General features: G+C 34.1%; 4 protein-coding genes across 4 annotated transcripts; 2 read left to right on the top strand and 2 right to left on the bottom strand.

Moving 5' to 3' along the window:
• The first annotated feature begins 585 nt into the window (after positions 1-585).
• On the top strand, positions 586-2,469 carry LOC114389695 (embryo-specific protein ATS3B-like). The gene is made up of 3 exons (XM_028350435.1): positions 586-838; positions 965-1,078; positions 1,933-2,469. Exons 1-3 carry the CDS (start codon positions 716-718, stop codon positions 2,260-2,262), a joined length of 567 nt encoding a protein of 188 aa, XP_028206236.1. The 5' UTR covers positions 586-715; the 3' UTR covers positions 2,263-2,469.
• Positions 2,470-2,789: 320 nt separating this feature from the next.
• Positions 2,790-22,996, bottom strand: LOC114389693 (cysteine-rich receptor-like protein kinase 10). The gene is made up of 9 exons (XM_028350432.1): positions 22,168-22,996; positions 11,579-12,335; positions 6,339-6,398; positions 4,530-4,667; positions 4,302-4,423; positions 4,022-4,232; positions 3,624-3,861; positions 3,370-3,523; positions 2,790-3,233 (listed from the first exon to the last, which is right to left on the bottom strand). The coding sequence occupies exons 1-9, from the start codon at positions 22,954-22,956 to the stop codon at positions 2,949-2,951; spliced, it is 2,754 nt and encodes a 917-aa protein (XP_028206233.1). The 5' UTR covers positions 22,957-22,996; the 3' UTR covers positions 2,790-2,948.
• On the top strand, positions 15,774-17,914 carry LOC114389694 (embryo-specific protein ATS3B-like). The gene is made up of 3 exons (XM_028350433.1): positions 15,774-16,017; positions 16,151-16,264; positions 17,376-17,914. The coding sequence occupies exons 1-3, from the start codon at positions 15,895-15,897 to the stop codon at positions 17,706-17,708; spliced, it is 570 nt and encodes a 189-aa protein (XP_028206234.1). The 5' UTR covers positions 15,774-15,894; the 3' UTR covers positions 17,709-17,914.
• LOC114389696 (cysteine-rich receptor-like protein kinase 19) lies at positions 18,198-20,112 on the bottom strand. Its single transcript, XM_028350436.1, has 4 exons — positions 19,980-20,112; positions 19,752-19,873; positions 18,814-18,967; positions 18,198-18,677 (listed from the first exon to the last, which is right to left on the bottom strand). The coding sequence occupies exons 2-4, from the start codon at positions 19,793-19,795 to the stop codon at positions 18,345-18,347; spliced, it is 531 nt and encodes a 176-aa protein (XP_028206237.1). The 5' UTR covers positions 19,796-19,873; positions 19,980-20,112; the 3' UTR covers positions 18,198-18,344.
• Positions 22,997-23,039: the final 43 nt, after the last annotated feature.

Below are 23,039 nucleotides of genomic sequence, written 5' to 3'. Positions count from 1 at the left end.
TTAATAATATCATTAATATTTCAAAATAATTTTACTCTATATCAATATATGTTACATAGACATATAATGCTTAATTAAAAAAAATGTTATATAGACGCATATATTTTTCACCTTCATTTCTACAAACTAGTATATGCAACAAAAGAATCCTGGATTTGGCTATTACTATTCACTAACAACCAGCTCGTTGTGGCAGTTTAATTAGTTGTTGTAGGTTGAAGAAGACGTTTTTCACAATACCTTTTTTCTTTGCACGTTTTAATTTTATTATTGTTATTATTACGATGAATAAATAATAATAATACTAATAATAATAAAAAATAATCTGACACTTTTTTTTTCCATTTTAATTAAAAGAATCTTGTGGTCCCGTATTGTTTTTTTGATAACGTTGTCCTGTTTCAATTTAAAAATTCAAACTCGTGCAACGCACGGAAAACGTACAGCCAGTAAAAAATAAACATGTAACATGGAACGACGTGTACAAGGTACGCGAGTCGTAATGTCGCATTTACCCTTTCTTCATTCGACGACGTTTTTCCTTTTGCTGTCTATGTGGTGCGGTGAAGAATATAAATACCATAGTGGTGACTAGCAGTGTTTTGCAAAGCAGAACAAAGAGTCATTGAACTTTGACTATATTTTTCAGAGTTCAGATTATTCTTCTCTTTTGAATTTTGATTTTGGGGGTTTAAGTTTCTGAGAGAAAAAAAAAATGATAAAGGTCGTTCTTTTTTTGTTCTGCTTTGCCTCTGCACTGACCCTTTCAGTATCGGAGTCCAAATCTGCTTCTGTGCAACCTCATGCAGCTGAATCTTTCTCTGTTGGATATATTCAGGTACTAAAATTCTGATTTTTAAAAAAATAAATTATACCTTTTTTCTATTTTATTTTGGTGTTGTTTTATATATGCATAATATGAAGGCTAAATAATGTTTTGTTTTATTATTTGTGTGTTTAAAAGATGAAGACTGCAGCGAACTGTTCTTACCTGGTAGTTATATCTACGAGTTGTTCATCGCCCAAGTTCACTACGGATAAGATCGGTATTACGTTTGGGGATGCTTATGGCAACCAGGTTTTGCATTTTTTTTCCTTCAATCAATTTCATTATTTATTGTGGAGTGTATTTAACGGGTTCAAGATTTGATTCTTGGTTATCACATATTATTTTTATTTTAAATTGAAAAAATATATTTTTTTTTCTTGTAAATAAACTGAACAGATACGTCTATATAGTGGACTGTTGTAAAGTGTAAACTAATCAAATACCTTCTGATGTCACTTCTTAACGAAGTACTTGAAGCTTCTCATTTTTAATGAACAGTGATTAATTTATATTGTGATATGGAATAAAATATTCAGAAATATTCATCAAACTTTGTTTTTTGGTGAATCAGAGATATTCATCATTTCTTACTTGTGGTAACTGACTAACTGGATTCGTGAACTATGGTCAATAAATAGACTATCTGCAAGCTATAGTGGTCAAAGTTTCATGATTATCATATCAATAGTTTATTTGTAACTACTTGATATCTTTATGAAAATGCCTTTAAAAAAAACTTTATGAAAAGATAATCACTTTGGAATGTTTCTGTGGTTGAATACATTTTGAATTCGACTTTTTTTTGGGTGAATTTCGAATTTGACTAAAACACTAATAAATAGCTCGATGACTTAAAAACCCATGTTTGTAAATTGCACACATGCAAAGAGCACTTTTCAAAGTGAAATCTGAATTAGGAAGAGTCGATTTATTGATATAGCTTATTTAAAAACAAAAATGGTCGTTTATGCTAGCCAACTTGATGATTGAGCTCTTAAAAACACACTAGTATTTTTCTGCATATACTGGTTAAGGAAGCTTAATTATGGAGCAACTTGAAACTTTATTTTGTTCATGTTTTCAATATTACTATTATTTATCAGGTATATGAACCAAGACTGGATGATCCAATTTCAAGGATATTTGAACAGTGTTCTTCAGATACATTTCAGATAGATGGTGCATGTGCATCTCCAATTTGCTATGTGTACCTATATAGATCTGGGGCAGAGGAAGGTTGGGAGCCTGAGAGTGTGAAAATCTATGGCTATAACTCAGAGCCTATTACTTTCGATTTCAACACCTCCATCCCCAATGGCACGTGGTATGGGTATAATCTGTGCGAGACTCCTTCTTCTTCTTCACACCAACTATTCCCTCAGAAATGGCTCATGAGTTTGGTTCTAGGCTTTGTTCTTAGTTTTTTGCTGTAATAATGTTATGCACTTAACTTAATCACACATAGCAATACACCTTTTGCATATAGCCGTGAAAGGTGAAACTTAGTAGTAGAACTATATGCAGAAAGTAGGGACATGAGATGTGTAAGGTCAAAGTCAGTTACTTTGTGACTTGGATTTTATGCTTTGTGGGAGTTATGTTAAATTTAAGTTAATGAAAGGAGAAATTCTAGTAATATATTCTAATGCATTTCTTAATTTTAGAGAAACTGGTATATGTATTGATAGTATAAAAGTTTTAAAATTTTCTACATTATCATCTAATAATTAACTATTAAAAATAATAAATTTGTTGATTTTTATAATAATTTAATAATTATGTATTGTTAGTTAGAAAATACACATGGTCAATCAATTAAAAATTATTGTTAGTGTGATGTGTAAGAAAAATTATTGTTAGTATGATGTGTAAGAAAACTAAAAGTCATAGGAAATATTTGCATCAAATTTGCATTTTGGTATGTTCAACAGTAATAGTTATAGGTCACAAAGAATAAAGATATTTCAGACCGTGACCAACTGATCCTTGCCATGAAAATTGGAATCATACTGACATTATAGATATCCATTATATTAAAGCTCTTCAAGTTTGATCCAATAATTAAGACTAATACTCATTACTAGATCTAAACAACAACACTTAAAGGGAAAATAATTTACTATCGAGGAAGAAATTGACTTACAGACATTTCATTAATAGACAATGCTTTAGGATCCTTTCTACCATGTAAGAAAAGGGCTGGTTCTTGAGGACTTGGCAATTCAATTAAGTGACTACTAAGATATGAAACAATTGCAACCATTGTGGGTCTGTCATCAGGATTTTGTTGAACACATAATAAACCAATTTGAATGCATTTAATAACTTCAATTTCAGAATAATTTTCATTAATACTTGCGTCTAGTATGCTTAAGGGTGTTTGATCCCTCCATTGTCTCCAAACCTGTAACAATTTGTCAAATTAAAAATTCAAGTTTGTACACGTCTTTGCAATTAAATCAATTTGATTTACCATTGAAATTGAAACATATGAGCAATAATGCACTGGAACCAAATAGTTAGAAGATTATCATACTCACACAACTCAAGAGGCCATCAGCAACACGATGTGGTTCATATAAGCCTAAATTCTTTTTTCCTGAAATAATCTCTAGAACCATCACTCCAAAACTAAAAACATCTGATTTTTCTGAAAATTGTCCAAGCATTGCATATTCTGGAGACATATAACCACTGTAAAATACAACAAAAATAATGTTCATATAGACAAAATAAACTATGTGAAGAAGCAAGAAATGTGAAAGGATAAGGAATAATATTATGCCAAACTTACTATGTTCCAACAATTCTATTTGTACTTCCTTGGTCTTGATTTATTTCAACAATTCTAGCCAAACCAAAATCTGAAATTTTTGGAATCATATTTTCATCTAATAAAACATTACTAGGTTTGAGATCACGGTGTATGATTTTGAGTCGAGATAATTCATGTAAGTAATAAATTCCTCGGGCAATTCCTCCTATAATGTTGTAGCGTTCAAACCAACTTAACATCTTTGCTCGTTGAGGATCTGCTTGTTTAACATTGAAATGTGAGTGTGAGATGTTTTTTTCAATTTAATCATTAAGTTGAATTAAATAATATATATATATATATATATATATATATATATATATATATATATATAAACATTAAATAATTAAGGAGTTTAAGGGTGGCAAGTGTCAAACCAAATAAAAAATAATCAAGACTCTTGTTTGGCACATATTCGTAGATAAGTATTTTTTCAAGTTCTTCAAGACAAAATCCGATGAATGTTACAAGATTTTTGTGTTGAAGTTTGGCTATTAATAAAACTTCATTCTTAAACTCATTTGCGCCTTGCTTAGAACTTTTGGAGAGTCTTTTTACAGCTATTTGTCGTCCATCAGAAAGAATGCCCTGGAAATCAAATGATTATTTATGTGAAAAACAAGAACAGAAAAGCAAGTATATGCCACTTTTTCTCACCTTGTAAACTTCTCCAAACCCGCCTTTGCCGATTCTATTATCATTTGAAAAGTTGTTGGTTGCTGCTTCAATTACAGCCAAACTAAATTGCAATGGCTCTAAAGTGACACTTTCATGACCAACTGAATCAAATATATATAATAGAATTTTAATTAAGTTTTTAAATACCTTGAAACTTAAAAAAGGCATAGGTTTAACATGTTTTTTTTTTCTTTCAATAATACTTACAATTTTCTCTAAGAATAGTCTTAACACTCTTTCTTGCTTTTCTCTTTACCAAATAATAGCCAAGAAAGAAGAGCGTCGCAGAAACAATTGTGGGTACAATAATCAAAATTATTGTTCGCAATCGGACTTTTCTTTTACCTGCAAAACAGTCAACATATTGCTCACATATAATAGTATATAATAGACAACTTCACAATATGAGAAGTACTAGTGGTTTGCTTCCTCCGAATAGTATGCCTCGTTCTAGTCCGTGTTACACTTTAGGAATTTGTAAGTAGATACTTTGGCCAAGCTAATTAAGGGCGGTGCTAAATAATCAGTCATTGAACCATTCAAATTAAATATTAAGGTAGAATGACATACAACATTGATTTGCTTGATCATTCTAAATTTTAATGTTATATTTATTTTGTAAATTAATGAACAAACTCATCATCAATATCCTATCAAAATAATCTACTTTTCCTCTTCCTTTTTTTTTTTTGACCGTTTTCTTATCATATCAATAAAGATTGTGTCCAAATGGTTTGGGATAAATCACTTCAAATCATTTTAAGGGTGGATAAGTAAAAGTGTAAAATATAAAAAAAAAATTAGTGAGCTAGAAAGTTTAGAGTATTAGATTGATGCAAGAAGGACTTTAAATTAACAATGCTAATCTAACTTAAAACACATACAAGATAGAAAAAAATCTACATGAATAAAAGATGTGGTTAGATTGACAAAATTTCTTTATAAAAAGAATTTATGAATACAAATTAACAATGAATCATGAACAACTATACAAGTGAATTGAAACTATATTTTAACAAAAAATCTTAAGAGTTAAGTTTATGAGTATTTTTTTTTTCATTTATATAATATTCTAACTTTTTTATTTCTACTCGACTTTTGAGACTTTATCTCACATTTATATATAATTCATATTTGCTTATGAAAAGCATAAAACAAAAAAGGCATAAGTGGAAGTTGAGTGCATCTTCAAACTCAATGGTAAATGGCAGGAAAAACAAGTCATGTATAGAAAGCCTTCCCTGGATTCCTCTAAGTTTTTGAGGTTCAAATTGATGCTCTTATTTTTCCAACCAATGACCCTTGAACTTTGTATATACACTTCAACTTCCACTTTGATCTTTTATTCTATATCTTTGATACGCAATTGTGCATTATCGTTGCCTTTGCGTTGTTCTTCTTGGAGATGTAATATTGTAGATCGATTCTAGGGATGTTTTTTTGGAATAGAATGAAAGAAGAAGAGGGAAGCAGGTGAACGTTGTAAAAGAAATGTTGTAAAGATGGTTCCTATGACTAGTTTTCCATGTGTGGGCTAACACAAGAGCCACCAGGATACCATTAGTTGACTGGGGTTGACACTTGAACTAACTTCTTTTTGGTTTACACTTAAACTAACTAGATGGATGGTTTTAAATTTTAATAATTTCACAAACTAAGTTCCCTGATCTGACTTTTTATTGGTGGCCCCTTTTCAAGTTGTTTCTTATGTTATCCATTTAAAATGATCTTAACTTACAGTTGTATTAATATTTAATCGTGAATCCAGTTGATAAAAATTATGAAAATAGTATCATTTTAAAGAGACAATACATGAACAAGTTAAAAAAAGACAACATAAAAGTCAAGTCGTAAAGTGTCTCATAATTTTAGGAACAGAGATATGCTATGATTGTACTACAAGCGTAGTGGCAGAAAGCAAATTTCTATCTCCCGGAAATTAACCAAAAAAGACTACTACTAAAACTAAAGAGACTAAGGAAAATAAGATAAACAAATATTACTGGTCAACTTTACCTTGAAGGCCTGGTGTAGAAGGATTAACCGGCATTGGCGATTGAGTTTCTTCACCACTACCCCTGTAAAATTGGAACAATTCAAACCTGAGATTGCAGCTCGGATATAGAACTCTTCCCCCTATGCTTCCCAAGCGGAGCCATGGAATATTTACAATTATATCTTCCAGACAGGTCAGACAATCATCACTAGACAAATCCGGCGTGCATTGAGCAAGAGTATACAGAGTTTGCAAATCAGTCAATTTTAATGATTTGGTGGCATATTTCTCATCGGCATCCGTTGCCTCTTCCGCCAGCTTAACTATGGTATCTGATAATGTATAAGTGAAGAAGTTTTGCCCAGGGATGGAGCCGGTGGAGGAAGTGGTAACGCTCAGCATGTCAGTTTTTGGATTTTCTTCCAATTTGCAGAAGAAATTCCGATTGGAATATCGAAGCATGCAGTGGCTGTACCAAATGATTCCCTCTTGAAGTGAATTGCAGACTGAGGATATTCGGTGGGTTGCGTTCAGGACGCATTTTTGGCAGAGTTGAGAGGGAAGATCGCCTCGGCACATGAAGAGGCCATACACAGTGTTCTCTACGTTGTCCCTGTAAGATTTTCTCCCATTTGTGGCATTGGAAGACAAGTAAAAGAGAAGGGTCTTGAGATACATTTGGAAAGTGCTGTCAACAGTTACATCGGTTGGGCAACTGTGGTTTAGATAAGTTGGATCTTCTGAAAATTGTGAATCTGCATCGGGATAATTTGTGGAGCGGTAGAAAGGGTACAATTCATACCTAACATTACAGCTGGGATATAGAACTCTCCCTCCCTGCGTTCCTTCACAGCACCTTGGAAGGTCTCCTATCACTTGACTGAGACAGCTTCTGCAATCAAGGGGTGACAAATCTGGAGTGCACTGAGCAAGACAATAAAGGTTCTGAAATTCAGATATGTTTGTTTGCCTTGTGGCAAACTTCTTGTCATCCGTAGCGGCTTCATCTGCAGTTTTGTTTATTGTAGAAAACATTAGACGCATGAAACTTTTCTGGTTTGAGATATCTGCAGCGTTCCGCATGTCAAAACTAGGCATAGTGTCCACGGTGGAGAAGAAGGAGCGGTTGGAATAACGAACCGTGCACTCATTGTACCAAATCACAGCTTCAATGGACAGTGAGCACTGTGAGCGTAGTAGTTGGGTTGCATTTTGGACGCAATGTTGACAAAGCTGAGGAGGAACGTCACCCCTGCACATGAAGAGTCCAAAGACAGAGTCTGAAGGGTTTTCTGCAGGGACTGTATAGTTGTAGAATCCGTTGCCGCCGGGTGCGTTTGAAGATAAGGAAGAGAGGAGGGTCCTGACGTTTATTTGTAAGGTACTGTTATTAGGGATAGTTTTGTCATTGGAGCACCATGAGTATAGATAGAAAGGGGTGGAGCTTTGATCTTGTGTCTCAGTAGTTGCAAAATTGAGGAAGCTAAGAAGGATGAAGAGGAAGAGAATCTTGTGGGAAGCCATGGATGCTATTGGTTTATGGTTTCTAAACAACTCCATCTTCGTTTCCTTTATAATGGTATAGTATAAAGACGTCTTGTTCGGTTTGAAACGTAAGTCAATGATTATGCAAGTCAAGAGAAAACAAGTGATAAGGAAAATAATGAACGGATGAGAAAGTTTGGCATCCAATAGTGTCTTTGAATCAATGGGTTACTATTCAGTATCAATTAATTCCTTTGCATCAATTCAGTGTTTGCTAATGAAATGGATCGGAGCAGGGATGCTTCGTTGAAAAATTTGAGGAAGCATAAATATTTTAAAAAAAATTTGAGTATTAATTTGATAATAAATTATAAAATTTAGAGATTAATTTATCATTAAATTATTCATAAGATTAATCTGTCACATTTTCTACACATTCAAAAAATAAATTTAATTTTTTTATTTTTTAGGAATTAACGACACCAAAATAAGTATTTAGTCTACCTCAAACATTAAAAGACACTAGGAAAATAAGATATTACTTGAAGAGTGACATGTAACCAGTGTAAATAAAAAAAAATAACAAATAGTTAATTTGACAAAAAATAATACTATGTGAAGAAGTAAGAAATTAAATGATAAGGAATAATATTGTTTCAATTTATTATGTTCTAATAATTCTATTTGTACTTTCTTGGTTTTAATTTATTTCAATAATTCTAGTCAAATCAAAATCTTAAATTTTTGGAATTATATTTTTATCAAATAAAATATTATTAGATTTGAAATCAAGATTTATGACTTTAAATCATGATAATTCATGTAAATAATGAATTCTTTTAACATTTTTTCTTATAATGTTATAATATATTATAACATTTAAACTAGTTTAACAATTTTGCTCATCGAAAATCTGCATGTTTAAATGAGAAATGTAAGTGAAAATGTTTCGAAATCCATTAGTTTTATTCAGTTAAATATATATGTGCCAGCTGCCATGCATGAATCAAAACCAAATAACATGTTTAAGGGTGATACATGTCAAATCAAATAAAAGGTAGTTAAGACTCTTGTTTGACACATATTGATAAATAAGTATTTTTTTTTCATCTTTTACACAAAAACCAAATAAAACTTCATTCTTGAAACTCATTGGCACCTTGCTTTGAGCTTTTTGATAGTCTTTTTACTGCTATTTGTTGTCCATCCAGAAGAATGCCCTGACAGTTAAATCATTATTTATGTGAAAAATAATGGCACAAAATAAGTATATACTACATTTTCTCACCTTGTATACTTCTCCAAATCCACCTTTCCCGACCCTATTTTCATTTGAAAAGTAGTTCGTTGCTGCTTCAATTACAACCAAATTGAATTGCAAGGGCTCTAAAGTGACACTTTCATGACCAACTGAATTTAATATATATGATTGAATTCGGAAAAAAAGTAGTTGTTAAAGATCTTCAAACTAAAAAGGCAATGGTTTAACATGCTATTCGTTAACAATACATACAGTTTTCTCTAAGAATAGTCCTAGGCACTTTCCCTTGCTTTTCTTTTCAGAAAACAGTAGCCAATGAAGAAGAGTGACACCGAAACAATTGTGGGTTCAATAATAAAGATCATTCGCGGTTTGTCTTTTCTTTTTTCTGCAAAACAATCAACGAATGTTTCTCACATGGATAATAGTAGAGTAATCATGACAAGTCACAATGTGTTCGTAATAACATGAGAAATGGCTTATTTCTACCAATTGGTATTGTACACGTTCTAGTCCATGTTATTTAGGCATTAGCGAGTGAACGTTTTGACCAGGAAAATGGTTGCGCTCAATAATCAAACAAAATTAGGTTTCTTCAGTCGACGACGTTTTTCCTTTTGCCGTCTATACGGTGCGGTGAAGAATATAAATACCATAGTGGTGACTAGCAGTGTTTTGCAAAGCAGAACAAAGAGTCGTTGAACTTTGACTACATTTTTCAGAGTTCAAATTACTCTTCTCTTTTTAGTTTTAATTTTGGGGGACGGGGGTTTAAGTTTCTGAGAGAAAAAAAAATGATAAAGCTTGTTCTTTTTTTGTTCTGCTTTCCCTCTGCACTGACCCTTTCAGTATCGGAGTCCAAATCTGCTTCTGTGCATCCTCATGCAGCTGAATCTTTCTGTGTTGAATATATTCAGGTACTAAAATTCTGATTTTTTTAAAAATAAATTAAACCCTTTTTTTCTATTTTATTTTGGTGTTGTTTTATATATGCATAATATGAAGGCTAAATATATAATGTTTTGTTTTGTTATTTGTGTGTTTAAAAGATGAAGACTGCAGCGAACTGTTCTTACCTGGTAGTTATATCTACAAGTTGTTCATCGCCCAAGATCACTGCGGATAAGATCGGTATTACGTTTGGGGATTCTTATGGCAACCAGGTTTTGCATTTTTTCCTTCAATCAATCTCATTATTTATTGTGGAGTGTATTTAACGGGTTCAAGATTTGATTTTGAAGGAAATATTGATGAATCTCTTGTTTCTCAAAAGAGTTATAAACTGTTACAATATATGATAATATATTGTGATTTAGTATAGTTGTTATATTTTGATTATGTAGCGGGAAATATCAAGTTTCATGGTTATCATATCAATAGTTTATTTGTAACTACTTAATATCTTTATGAAAATGTCTTTAAAAAAATATATTTATGAAAAGATAGTCACTTTGGAATGTTTCTGTGATTGAATACATTTTTTAATTTGACTTTTTTTGGGGGGATTTGACTAAAACACTAATAAATAGCTTGATGACTTAAAAACCCAAGTTTGTAAATTGCACATGCAAAGAGCACTTTTCAAAGTGAAATGTGAATTAGGAAGAGCCGATTTATTGATTTAGCTTATTTAAAAACTAAAGTGGTCGTTTATGCTAGCCAACTTGATGATTGAGCTCTTAAAAACACACTAGTATTTTTCTACATATACTGGTTAAGGAAGCATAATTATGGAGCAACTTGTTAAAATAAATGGCTAGAAAAACAAGTCATGTATAGAAAGCCTTCCCTGGATTCCTCTAAGTTTTTGAGGTTCAAATAGATGCTCTTAAATCACATAGCAAGATTGCAAATACAACTCTTATTTTTCCAACCAATGACCCTTGAACTTTGTATATACACTTCAACTTCCACTTTGATCTTTTATTCTATCTTTGATACGCAATTGTCCATTATCGTTGCCTTTGTGTTGTTCTTCTTGGAGATGTAATATTGTAGATCGATTCTAGGGATGTTTTTTTGGAATAGAATGAAAGAAGAGGGAAGCAGGTGAACGTTGTAAGAGAAATGTTGTAAAGATGGTTGCTATGACTAGTTTTCCATGTGTGGGCTAACACAAGAGCCACCAGGATACCATTAGTTGACTGGGGTTGACACTTGTACTAACTTCTTTTTTTGTTACACTTAAACTAATTAGATGGATGATTTTAAATTTTAATAATTTCACAAACTAAGTTCACGAATCCTGAACCCATTTCATGAAAATGGTATCATTTTGAAGAAATAACACATGCCAGCTTAAAAAAAGACAACAAATAAACCAAGTCGTAAGTTCACGATGTCTGATAATTTTAAGAACTAAAACAGTGATATGCTATGATTGTACTATAAGTGTAGTGGCAGAAAGCAAATTTCTATCTCCGGGAAATTAACCAAAAAAGACTACGACTAAAACTAAAGAAAAATACGATAAACAAATATTACTGGTCAACTTTCCTGGTGTAGAAGGATTACCCGGCATTGGCGATTGAGTTTCTTCACCACTACCCCTGTAAAATTGGAACAATTCAAACCTGAGATTGCAGCTCGGATATAGAACTCTTCCCCCTTCGCTTCCCAAGCGGAACCATGGAATTTTTCTATTTATATCTACCAGACATATCCGACAATCATCACTAGACAAATCCTGCGTGCATTGAGCAAGAGTATACAGAGTTTGAAAATCAGTCAATTTTAATGATTTTGTGGCATATCTCTCAGTGGTATCCCCTGCCTCTTCCGCCAGCTTAAATATGGTATCTGATAATGTATAAGTGAAGAAGTCTTGCCCAGGGATGGGGCTGGTGGAGGAAGTGGTAACGCTCAGCATGTCAGTTTTTGGACTTTCTTCCAATTCAGAGAAGAAATTCCGATTGGAATATCGAAGCATGCAGTGGCTGTACCAAATGATTCCCTCTTGAAGTGAATTGCAAACTGAGGATATTCGGTGGGTTGCGTTGATGACGCATTGTTGGCAGAGTTGAGAGGGAAGATCGCCTCGGCACATGAAGAGGCCATACACAGTTTGCTCTATGTTGTCCTCGTAGTATTTGTTCCCATTTGTGGCATTGGAAGACAAGTAAAAGAGAAGGGTCTTGAGATACATTTGGAAAGTGCTGTCAGCAGTTACATTGGTTGGGCAACTGTGGTTTAGATAAGTTGGATCTTCTGAAAATTGTGAATCTGCATCGGGATAATTTGTTGCAGGAACCCACGCTGGTGGTTTAGTTCTTTTTGTGGAGCGGTAGAAAGGGTACAAATCATACCTAACATTACAACCGGGATATAGAACTCTCGCTCCCTGCTGTCCTTCACAGAACAATGGAAGGTCTCCTATCACTTTACTGAGACAGCTTCTGCAATCAAGGGGTGACAAATCTGGAGTGCACTGAGCAAGACAATAAAGGTTCTGAAATTCAGATATGGTTGTTTGCCTTGTGGCAAACTTCTTGTCATCCTTAGCAGCTTCATCTGCAGTTTTGTTTATTGTAGAAAACATTAAACGCATGAAACTTTCCTGGTTTGAGATATTTGCAGTGTTCAACAGGGCAAATCTAGGTGTAGTGTCCACGGTGGAGAAGAAGGATCGGTTGAAATAACGAACCGTGCACTCATCGTACCAAATCACAGGTTGAATGGACAGTGAGCACTGTGAGCGTAGTTACTGGGTTGCATTTTGGACGCATTGTTGACAAAGCCGAGGAGGAACGTCACCCCTGCACATGAAGAGTCCAAAGACAGAGTCTGTGGGGTTTTGTGAAGGGACTGTGGTGTTGTAGAATCCGTTGTCGCCGGGGGCGTTTGATGACAAGGAAGAGAGGAGGCTCCTGACGTTAAATTGGAAGGCACTGTTAGCGATAGAGTTGTCAACGTTGCAGGCATGGGATAAATAGAAAGGGGTGGAGCTTTGATCCTGTGGCTCAGTAGTTGCAAAATTGAGGAAGCCAAGAAGGATGAAGAGGAAGAGAATCTTGTGGGAAGCCATGGATGCTATTGGTTTATGGTTTGTAAACAACTCCATCTTCGTTTCCTTTATGATGGTATAGTATAAAGACGTCTTGTTCGGTTTGAAAAGTAAGTCAATGATTATGCAAGTCAAGAGAAAACAAGTGATAAGGAAAATAATGAACGGATGAGAAAGTTTGGCATCCAATAGTCTCTTTTGTTGGAACACACACTGTTCCTCACTTAATTGCAAGAGATGCAATTCATTCCCTCACACATTCACTCGTGTATCACTCACTGTTTTCTAAGCACAGAATTGCACACCTACTAGGAATAGCACTAGAGACTGAAAATGATAGAATGAAAAACAACACTTTATTAAGATGTATGATTGCCCTTTTATACAAGCAGAACAAAGTAACAACCCTTCACTCTTAGGCTAGCACTTTGAATTTTAAAATTCTGTTACTCTCTCTTATATACAAAGTCAAAACAGAATTAAACTCTCACACCCTCCCTTAATTCTGATCTCCTAAGTCCATCAAGCCAATTCTGTCCCTTAACATTTTAAACCTCTCCCCTTTGAGGGGTTTGGTTAAAATATCAGCAAGTTGATCAAATGTGCAGCAGTACTCCACTTTCAATTTCTCTTTGTTCACTTGATCCCTAAGATAGTGAAACCTTGTTTCTATGTGTTTGCTTCTACCATGAGAGGTTGGATTCTTTGACAGGGGCTTATAGCTGACTTATCACTCTCCTTGATTTTTAATTCCTATAGTAATGTGTCCAACCAAACAGCTTGACAAGCACTCGTTGCAGCTGCAACATACTCAGCTTCACATGTTGATAGAGCCACTATGGATTGCTTCTTAGAACACCACGATATTGGTGCTGCACCATACATGAATATGTAACCTGTAGTACTCTTTCTGTCATCTCTGTCTCCTCCCCAATCTGCATCAGTATATCCCATCAATTCCTCTGAGTTGCTATTGTCTTTATTTGGAAATAAAATTCCGGCATTGATGGTCCCTTTTATGAATCTTAGAATCCTCTTGGCAGCTAGGAGATGAGGAATTCTGGGTCCTTTCGTATATCTACTTACCAGTCCAACAACAAATTCTAAATCAGGTCTTGAATGACACAAGTACTTGAGAGAACCAACAATCTATTTGAACTCAGTTGCATCGACTTTGTCTTCCTTGCCCTCCTTTTCAAGTAAAAAACCTGCCTCTGTTGGTGTTGCTGCTGAATTACATTCAACCATGTTGAATCTCTTCAATATTTCTGTTGCATACTTGCTTTGGTGCATCAAAATACCTCTCTCAGTCTTCTTGAATTCAAGTCCAAGGAAATAGGATAGAACCCCCATATCAGTCATTTCAAACTCACTCATCAATTCCTTTTTCAGTTCTGCTATCTCACTTTCATTATCACCAGTGATCAACAAATCATCCACATAGAGGCATATAATAATGATATTACCTACTGATTTGGATCTTACATAGACTCCAAACTCACAGCTACACTTATCAAAGCCAATTTTCATCATAAAATTGTCAATTTTCTTGTTCCAAGCTCTTGGGGCTTGCTTAAGTCCATAAAGAGCTTTTCTCAACCTGAGAACCTTTGACTCTTGGCCAGCTATAGAGAATCCAGGTGGTGTGAGTCACATAGACCTCCTCATCAAGAGGACCATTTAAGAAAGCACACTTCACATCTAGTTGGTGCATTGTCCAATTCTTTAGGCTAGCAATTGCCAGTACTATTCTAATAGTCTCAATTCTAGCAACTGGTGCAAACACCTCTCTGTAGTCAATCCCAGCTTTCTGTAAAAATCCTCTAGCCACAAGTCTAGCTTTATACTTGACCACCTTGCCTTCTGGATTTGTCTTAATCTTATAGATCCACTTCACATCAATGGGCTTCTTCGATTTTGGTTGAGATACCAGCTCCCACACTTGATTTTTCTCAATAGATTTAAGCTCTTCTGTCATAGCTTCAACCCACCTCTGATCAGTCATAGCATCTTCAAAGTTTATTGGTTCTGCTTCAGAAAACAGAGCAAAATGTACAAGATTCCCATCTGCACTTACATCAGCATCAGACAACATCTCAAAACCTTGAAATCTAGCTGGTTTGGGTGCATTTCTCTGGGGTCTCACTTCTCTTTGAGTGGTATTACTATTCCCTTCACTTGTTTCTTCCTCTTCTGACCTTATCATTATTGAAGGTCCCTTCATTTCAGTATTCTGCTCCCAGTTCCAGCTTCTAGATTCATCAAATACCACATCCCTACTGATTATTATCTGCTTACTCTTCGGATCAAACAACTTATAGCCTCCAGTTGAGTGATATCCGAGTAAGATCATTTGTTCACCTTTATCATCTAGCTTCCTTCTTAACTGATCTGGGATATGCCTAAAACAAAGTGATCCAAAGATTCTGAAATGGCTCACATTTGGTTTAGCACCACTCCAAGCTTCTTCAGGTGTTATTCCTTCCAGTCTCTTTGAAGGGCTCCTATTCAAGATGAAGACAGCTGTAGACACTGCCTCTCCCCACAAGTACTTGGGCAGACTCTTGCCTTTCAACATGCTCCTTACCATATTCATTATGGTTCTATTTTTTCTTTCTGCAGCTCCATTATGTTGAGGTGTGTAGGGAGGAGTCACTTCATGAATTATGCCTTCTTGATCACAAAATTTGAACTTTGACTATATTTTTCAGTGTTTTGCAAAGCAGAACAAAGAGTCATTGAACTTTGACTATATTTTTCAGAGTTCAGATTATTCTTCTCTTTTGAATTTTGATTTTGGGGGTTTAAGTTTCTGAGAGAAAAAAAAATGATAAAGGTCGTTCTTTTTTTGTTCTGCTTTGCCTCTGCACTGACCCTTTCAGTATCGGAGTCCAAATCTGCTTCTGTGCAACCTCATGCAGCTGAATCTTTCTCTGTTGGATATATTCAGGTACTAAAATTCTGATTTTTTTAGAAAAAAATAAATTATACCCTTTTTTTTCTATTTTATTTTGTTGTTGTTTTATATATGCATAATATGAAGGCTAAATAATGTTTTGTTTTATTATTTGTGTGTTTAAAAGATGAAGACTGCAGCGAACTGTTCTTACCTGGTAGTTATATCTACGAGTTGTTCATCGCCTAAGTTCACTACGGATAAGATTGGTATTACGTTTGGCGATGCTTATGGCAACCAGGTTTTGCATTTTTTCCTTCAATCAATTTCACTATTTATTGTGGAGTGTATTTAACGGGTTCAAGATTTGATTTTGAAGAAAATATTGATGAGTCTTTTGTTTCTAGAAAGAGTTATAAACAAACCACTAATTAAAATTGAGCTCCACTGGAGAATCTTAGTCATGAATATTCAGTTGTGTTTTGTAGGAGCTTCACAATGTTACTTTGCTGCTATTTTCTTTTTTCTTTTTTTTTTTGTGTGGAGGCAAGTTTGTTTTATTGTTGTTATTATTATTATTACTTGCTTGGTTATCACATATTATTTTTGTTTTAAATTGAATATATATATATATATATATATATATATATATATATATATTTTCTTGTAAATAAACTGAACAAATACGTCCATATAGTCGACTGTTGTAAAGTGTAAACTAATCAAATACCTTCTGATGTCACTTTTTACGGCTCAAAAGTACATGTGTTTAGAATGGCGGGAAAAAAAAAACCTTGTTAAGTGTTATATTAACAAAGTACTTGAAGCTTCTCATTTTTAATGAAAAGTGATTAATTTATATTGTGATATGGAATAAAATATTCAGAAATATTCATCAAACTTTTTTTTTTGGTGAATCAGAGATATTCATCATTTGTTCCTTGTGGTAACTGGCTAACTGGATTCGTGAACTATGGTCAATAAATAGACTAAACTGCAAGCTGTAGTGGTCAAAGTTTCATGATTATCATATCAATAGTTTATTTGTAACTACTTAATATCTTTATGAAAAGATAATCACTTTGGAATGTTTCTGTGGTTGAATACATTTTGAATTTGACTTCTTTTTTTGGGGATTTGACTAAAACACTAATAAATAGCTGGATGACTTAAAAACCCATGTTTGTAAATTGCAAGAGCACTTTTCAAAGTGAAATCTGAATTAGGAAGAGTCGATTTATTGATATAGCTTATTTAAAAACAAAAGTGCTCGTTTATGCTAGCCAACTTAATGATTGAGCTCTTAAAAACACACTAGTATTTTTCTACATATACTGGTTAAGGAAGCTTAATTATGGAGCAACTTGAAACTTTATTTTGTTCATGTTTTCAATATTACTATTATTTATCAGGTATATGAACCAAGACTGGATGATCCAATTTCAAGGACCTTTGAGCAGTGTTCTTCAGATACATTTCAGATAGATGGTGCATGTGCATCTCCAATTTGCTATGTGTACCTATATAGATCTGGGGCAGAGGAAGGTTGGGAGCCTGAGAGTGTGAAAATCTATGGCTACAACTCAGAGCCTATTACTTTCAATTTCAACACCTCCATCCCCAATGGCACGTGGTATGGGTATAATCTGTGCGAGACTCCTCCTTCTTCTTCTTCACACCAACTATTCCCTCAGAAATGGCTCATGAGTTTGGTTCTAGGCTTTGTTCTTAGTTTTTTGCTGTAATAATGTTATGCACTTAACTTAATCACACATAGCAATACACCTTTTGCATATAGCCGTGAAAGGTGAAACTTAGTAGTAGAACTCTATGCAGAAAGTAGGGACATGAGATGCGTAAGGTCAAAGTCAGTTTCTTTGTGACTTGGATTTTATGCTTTGTGGGAGTTATGTTAAAATTTAAGTTAATGAAAGGAGAAATTTTAGTAATATATTCTAATGCATTTCTTAATTTTAGAGAAAATGGTATATGTATTCGTAGTATAAAAGTTTTCTACACTATCATCTAATAATTAACTATTAAGAATAATAAATTTGATTACTTACATAATAAAATTTAATAATTATGTATTGTTAATTAATCAATTAAAAATTATTGTTAGTATAATGTGTAAGAAAACTAAAAGTCATAGGAAATATTTTCATCAAATTTGCATTTTGGTATGTTTAACGGTAATAGTTATAGGTCACAAAGAATAAAGATATTTCAGACCGTGACCAACTGATCCTTGGCATAAAAATTGGAATCATACTGACATTATAGATATCCATTATATTAAAGCTCTTCAAGTTTGATACAACAATTAAGACTAATACTCATTACTAGATCTAAACAACAACACTTAAAGGGAAAATAATTTACTATCGAGGAAGAAATTGACTTATAGACATTTCATTAATAGACAATGAAGTGGAAGCATTGATATTGTGACTTGAACTTGATTCTTGTGCAAATGCTTTAGGATCCTTTCTACTATGTAAGAAAAGGGCAGGTTCTTGAGGACTTGGCAATTCAATTAAATGACTACTAAGATATGAAACAATTGCAACCATTGTGGGTCTGTCATCAGGATTTTGTTGAACACATAATAAACCAATTTGAATGCATTTAATAACTTCAATTTCAGAATAATTTTCATTAATACTTGCGTCTAGTATGCTTAACGGTTTTTGATCCCTCCATTGTCTCCAAACCTGTAACAATTTGTCAAATTAAAAATTCAAGTTTGTACACGTCTTTGCAATTAAATCAATTTGATTTACCATTGAAAATGAAACATATGAGCAATAATGCACAGAAACCAAATAGTTAGAAGATTATCATACTCACACAACTCAGGAGGCCCTCAGCAACACGATGTGGTTCATATAAGCCTGAATTCTTTTTTCCTGAAATAATCTCTAGAACCATCACTCCAAAACTAAAAACATCTGATTTTTCTGAAAATTGTCCAAGCATTGCATATTCTGGAGACATATAACCACTGAAAAATACAATAAAAATAATAATGTTCATTTAGACAAAATAAACTATGTGAAGAAGCAAGAAATGTGAAAGGATAAGGAATAATATTATGCCAAACTTACTATGTTCCAACAATTCTATTTGTACTTTCTTGATCTTGATTTATTTCAACAATTCTAGCCAAACCAAAATCTGAAATTTTTGGAATCATATTTTCATCTAATAAAACATTACTAGGTTTGAGATCACGGTGTATGATTTTGAGTCGAGATAATTCATGTAAGTAATGAATTCCTCGAACAATTCCTCCTATAATGTTGTAGCGTTCCAACCAATTTAACATCTTTGCTCGTTGAGGATCTGCTTGTTTAACATTGAGAAATGTGAGTGTGAAATATTTTTTTAATTTAATCATTAAGTTGAATTAAATAATATATATATATATATATATATATATATATATATATATATATATATATAAACATTAAATAATTAAGGAGTTTAAGGGTGGCAAGTATCAAACCAAATAAAAAATAATCAAGACTCTTGTTTGGCACATATTCGTAGATAAGTATTTTTTCAAGTTCTTCAAGACAAAATCCGATAAATGTCACAAGATTTCTGTGTTGAAGTTTGGCTATTAATAAAACTTCATTCTTAAACTCATTTGCGCCTTGCTTAGAACTTTTTGAGAGTCTTTTTACAGCTATTTGTCGTCCATCAAAAAGAATGCCCTGGAAATCAAATGATTATTTATGTGAAAAACAAGAACAAAAAAGCAAGTATATGCCACATTTTCTCACCTTGTAAACTTCTCCAAACCCGCCTTTGCCGATCCTATTATCATTTGAAAAGTTGTTGGTTGCTGCTTCAATTACAGCCAAACTAAATTGCAATGGCTCTAAAGTGACACTTTCATGACCAACTGAATCAAATATATATAATAGAATTTTAATTAAGTTTCTAAATACCTTGAAACTTAAAAAAGGCATAGGTTTAACATGTTTTTTTTTTCTTTCAATAATACTTACAATTTTCTCTAAGAATAGTCTTAACACTCTTTCTTGCTTTTCTCTTTACCAAATAATAGCGAAGAAAGAAGAGCGTCACAGAAACAATTGTGGGTACAATAATGAAAATTATTGTTCGCAATCAGACTTTTCTTTTACCTGCAAAACAGTCAACATATTGCTCACATATAGTAGTATATAATAGACAACTTCATAATATGAGAAGTACTAGTGGTTTGCTTCCTCCAAATAGTATGCCTCGTTCTAGTCCAGGTTACACTTTAGGAATTTGTAAGTAGATACTTTGGCCAAGCTAATTAAGGGCGGTGCTAAATAATCAGTCATTGAACCATTCAAATTAAATTTTAAGGTAGAATGACATGCAACATTGATTTGCTTGACAAAATTTCTTTATAAAAAGAATTTATGAATACAAATTAACAATAGATCATGAACAATCATACAAATAAACTTGATAATATACTTTAATGAAAAACTTTAAGACCTAGGTTTTTGAGTATTTTTTTCACTTATATAATGTTTTAACTTTTTCATTTCTACTTGACGTGAGACTGCATCTCACATTTATATATAATTCATATTTTCAATTTCAATGGTAAATGGCTAGAAAAACAAGTCATGTATAAAAGCCTTCCCTGGATTCCTCTAAGTTTTTGAGTTTCAAATAGATGCTCTTAAATCACATAGCAAGATTGCAAACACAACTCTTATTTTTCCAACCAATGACCCTTGAACTTTGTATATACACTTCAACTTCCACTTTGATCTTTTATTCTATCTTTGATACGCAATTGTCCATTATCGTTGCCTTTGTGTTGTTCTTCTTGGAGATCTAATATTGTAGATCGATTCTAGAGATGCTTTTTTGGAATAGAATGAAAGAAGAAGAGGGAAGCAGGTGAACGTTGTAAAATAAATGTGGTAAAGATGGTTGCTATGACTAGTTTTCCATGTGTGCGCTAACACAAGAGCCACCAGGATACCATTATTAGACTGGGGTTGACACTTGAACTAACTTCTTTTTTGGTTACACTTAAACTAACTAGATGATGATTTTAAATTTTAATAATTTCACAAACTAAGTTCACGCATCTGACTTATTTGTTGTCTCTTTTCAAGCTGTTTGTGTGCTTTCTATTCAAAACGACGTCGCATAACAGTTGTGTTAATATTTAATCGTGAACCCATTTCATGAAAATCATGAAAACGGTATCGTTTCGAAGGAGTAGCAGGACAACTTGAAAAGATACGATAGAAAAACGAAGTCGTAATGGTGTCTGATCATTTTAGGAACTAAAACAGTGATATGCTATGATTGTACTACAAGTGTAGTGGCAGAAAGCAAATTTCTATCTCCCGGAAATTAACCAAAAAAGACTACGACTAAAACTAAAGAGACTAAGGAAAATAAGATAAACAAATATTACTTGTCAACTTTACCTTGAAGGCCTGGTGTAGAAGGATTAGCCGGCATTGGCGATTGAGTTTCTTCATCACTACCCCTGTAAAATTGGAACAATTCAAACCTGAGATTGCAGCTCGGATATAAAACTCTTCCCCCTACGCTTCCCAAGCGGAACCATGGAATTTTTCCATTTATATCCTCCAGACATTTCTTACAACCATCACTAGACAAATCCTGCGTGCATTGAGCAAGAGTATACAGAGTTTGCAAATCAGTCAATTTTAATGATTTGGTGACATATCTCTCAGTGGTATCCCCTGCCTCTTGGGCCAGCTTAACTATGGTATCTGATAATGTATAAGTGAAGAAGTTTTGCCCAGGGATGGGGCCGGTGGAGGAAGTGGTAACGCTCAGCATGTCAGTTTTTGGACTTTCTTCCAATTCCGAGAAGAAATTCCGATTGGAATATCGAAGCATGCAGTGGCTGTACCAAATGATTCCCTCTTGAAGTGAATTGCAAACTGAGGATATTCGGTGGGTTGCGTTGAGGACGCATTGTTGGCAGAGTTGAGAGGGAAGATCGCCTCGGCACATGAAGAGGCCATACACAGTTTGCTCTACGTTGTCCTCGTAGTATTTCTTCCCATTTGTGGCATTGGAAGACAAGTAAAAGAGAAGGGTCTTGAGATACATTTGGAAAGTGCTGCCAACAGTTACATTGGTTGGGCAACTGTGGTTTAGATAAGTTGGATCTTCTGAAAATTGTGAATCTGCATCGGGATAATTTGTGGAGCGGTAGAAAGGGTACAATTCATACCTAACATTACAACTGGGATATAGAACTCTCCCTCCCTGCTTTCCTTCACAGCACCATGAAAGGTCTCCTATCACTTTACTGAGACAGCTTCTGCAATCAAGGGGTGACAAATCTGGAGTGCACTGAGCTAGACAATAAAGGTTCTGAAATTCAGATATGTTTGTTTGCCTTGTGGCAAACTTCTTGTCATTGGTAGCAGCTTCATCTGCAGTTTTGTTTATTGTAGAAAACATTAAACGCATGAAACTTTCCTGGTTAGAGATATTGGCAGTGTTCAACAGGCCAACTCTAGGCCTAGTGTCCACGGTGGAGAAAAAGGAGCGGTTGGAATAACGAACCGTGCACTCATCGTACCAAATCACAGCTTGAATGGACAGTGAGCACATTGAGCGTAGTCTCTGGGTTGCATTTTGGACGCATTGTTGACAAAGCTGAGGAGGAACGTCACCCCTGCACATGAAGAGTCCAAAGACAGAGTCTGAGGGGTTTTCTGGAGGGACTGTGGTGTTGTAGAATCCGTTGTCGCCGGGGGCGTTTGAAGATAAGGAAGAGAGGAGGGTCCTGACGTTTATTTGGAAGGCACTGTTAGCGGTGGTGTTGCCACCGGAGCAGTTATGGTATATATAGACAGGGGTGGAGCTTTGATCTTGTGCCTCAGTAGTTGCAAAATTGAGGAAGCTAAGAAGGATGAAGAGGAAGAGAATCTTGTAGGAAGCCATGGATGCTATTGGTTTATGGTTTGTAAACAACTCCATCTTCCTTCTCCTTTATGATGGTATAGCATAATAAAGACTTCGGTTTGGAAAGTAAGTCAATGGTTATGCAAGTCAAGAGAAAA

The sequence above is a fragment of the Glycine soja genome, chromosome 16 (genome assembly GCF_004193775.1).
Source record: "Glycine soja cultivar W05 chromosome 16, ASM419377v2, whole genome shotgun sequence".
In the NCBI taxonomy this organism is placed as follows: Eukaryota; Viridiplantae; Streptophyta; class Magnoliopsida; order Fabales; family Fabaceae; genus Glycine; species Glycine soja.
This window is presented reverse-complemented; position numbering and strand designations above follow the sequence as displayed.

What these genes read in the sequence shown, in the direction of transcription:
- LOC114389695 (XM_028350435.1), top strand. Translation starts at nt 716, where the DNA reads ATGATAAAGGTCGTTCTTTTTTTGTTCTGCTTTGCCTCTGCACTGACC. An exon ending in TCTCTGTTGGATATATTCAG is followed by an intron (nt 839 to 964) that starts GTACTAAAATTC and finishes TGTGTTTAAAAG; the next exon opens with ATGAAGACTGCAGCGAACTG. An exon ending in GGGATGCTTATGGCAACCAG is followed by an intron (nt 1,079 to 1,932) that starts GTTTTGCATTTT and finishes ATTATTTATCAG; the next exon opens with GTATATGAACCAAGACTGGA.
- LOC114389694 (XM_028350433.1), top strand. Translation starts at nt 15,895, where the DNA reads ATGATAAAGGTCGTTCTTTTTTTGTTCTGCTTTGCCTCTGCACTGACC. An exon ending in TCTCTGTTGGATATATTCAG is followed by an intron (nt 16,018 to 16,150) that starts GTACTAAAATTC and finishes TGTGTTTAAAAG; the next exon opens with ATGAAGACTGCAGCGAACTG. An exon ending in GCGATGCTTATGGCAACCAG is followed by an intron (nt 16,265 to 17,375) that starts GTTTTGCATTTT and finishes ATTATTTATCAG; the next exon opens with GTATATGAACCAAGACTGGA.
- LOC114389696 (XM_028350436.1), bottom strand. Translation starts at nt 19,795, where the DNA reads ATGATAATAGGATCGGCAAAGGCGGGTTTGGAGAAGTTTACAAG. An exon ending in GGTTTGGAGAAGTTTACAAG is followed by an intron (nt 18,968 to 19,751) that starts GTGAGAAAATGT and finishes TGTATTTTTCAG; the next exon opens with TGGTTATATGTCTCCAGAAT. An exon ending in CTGAGGGCCTCCTGAGTTGT is followed by an intron (nt 18,678 to 18,813) that starts GTGAGTATGATA and finishes AAATTGTTACAG; the next exon opens with GTTTGGAGACAATGGAGGGA.
- LOC114389693 (XM_028350432.1), bottom strand. Translation starts at nt 22,956, where the DNA reads ATGGAGTTGTTTACAAACCATAAACCAATAGCATCCATGGCTTCCTAC. An exon ending in CTTTCTACCGCTCCACAAAT is followed by an intron (nt 12,336 to 22,167) that starts TATCCCGATGCA and finishes CGCTCCACAAAA; the next exon opens with AGAACTAAACCACCAGCGTG. An exon ending in AATAGAATTGTTGGAACATA is followed by an intron (nt 3,524 to 3,623) that starts GTAAGTTTGGCA and finishes TGTATTTTACAG; the next exon opens with TGGTTATATGTCTCCAGAAT.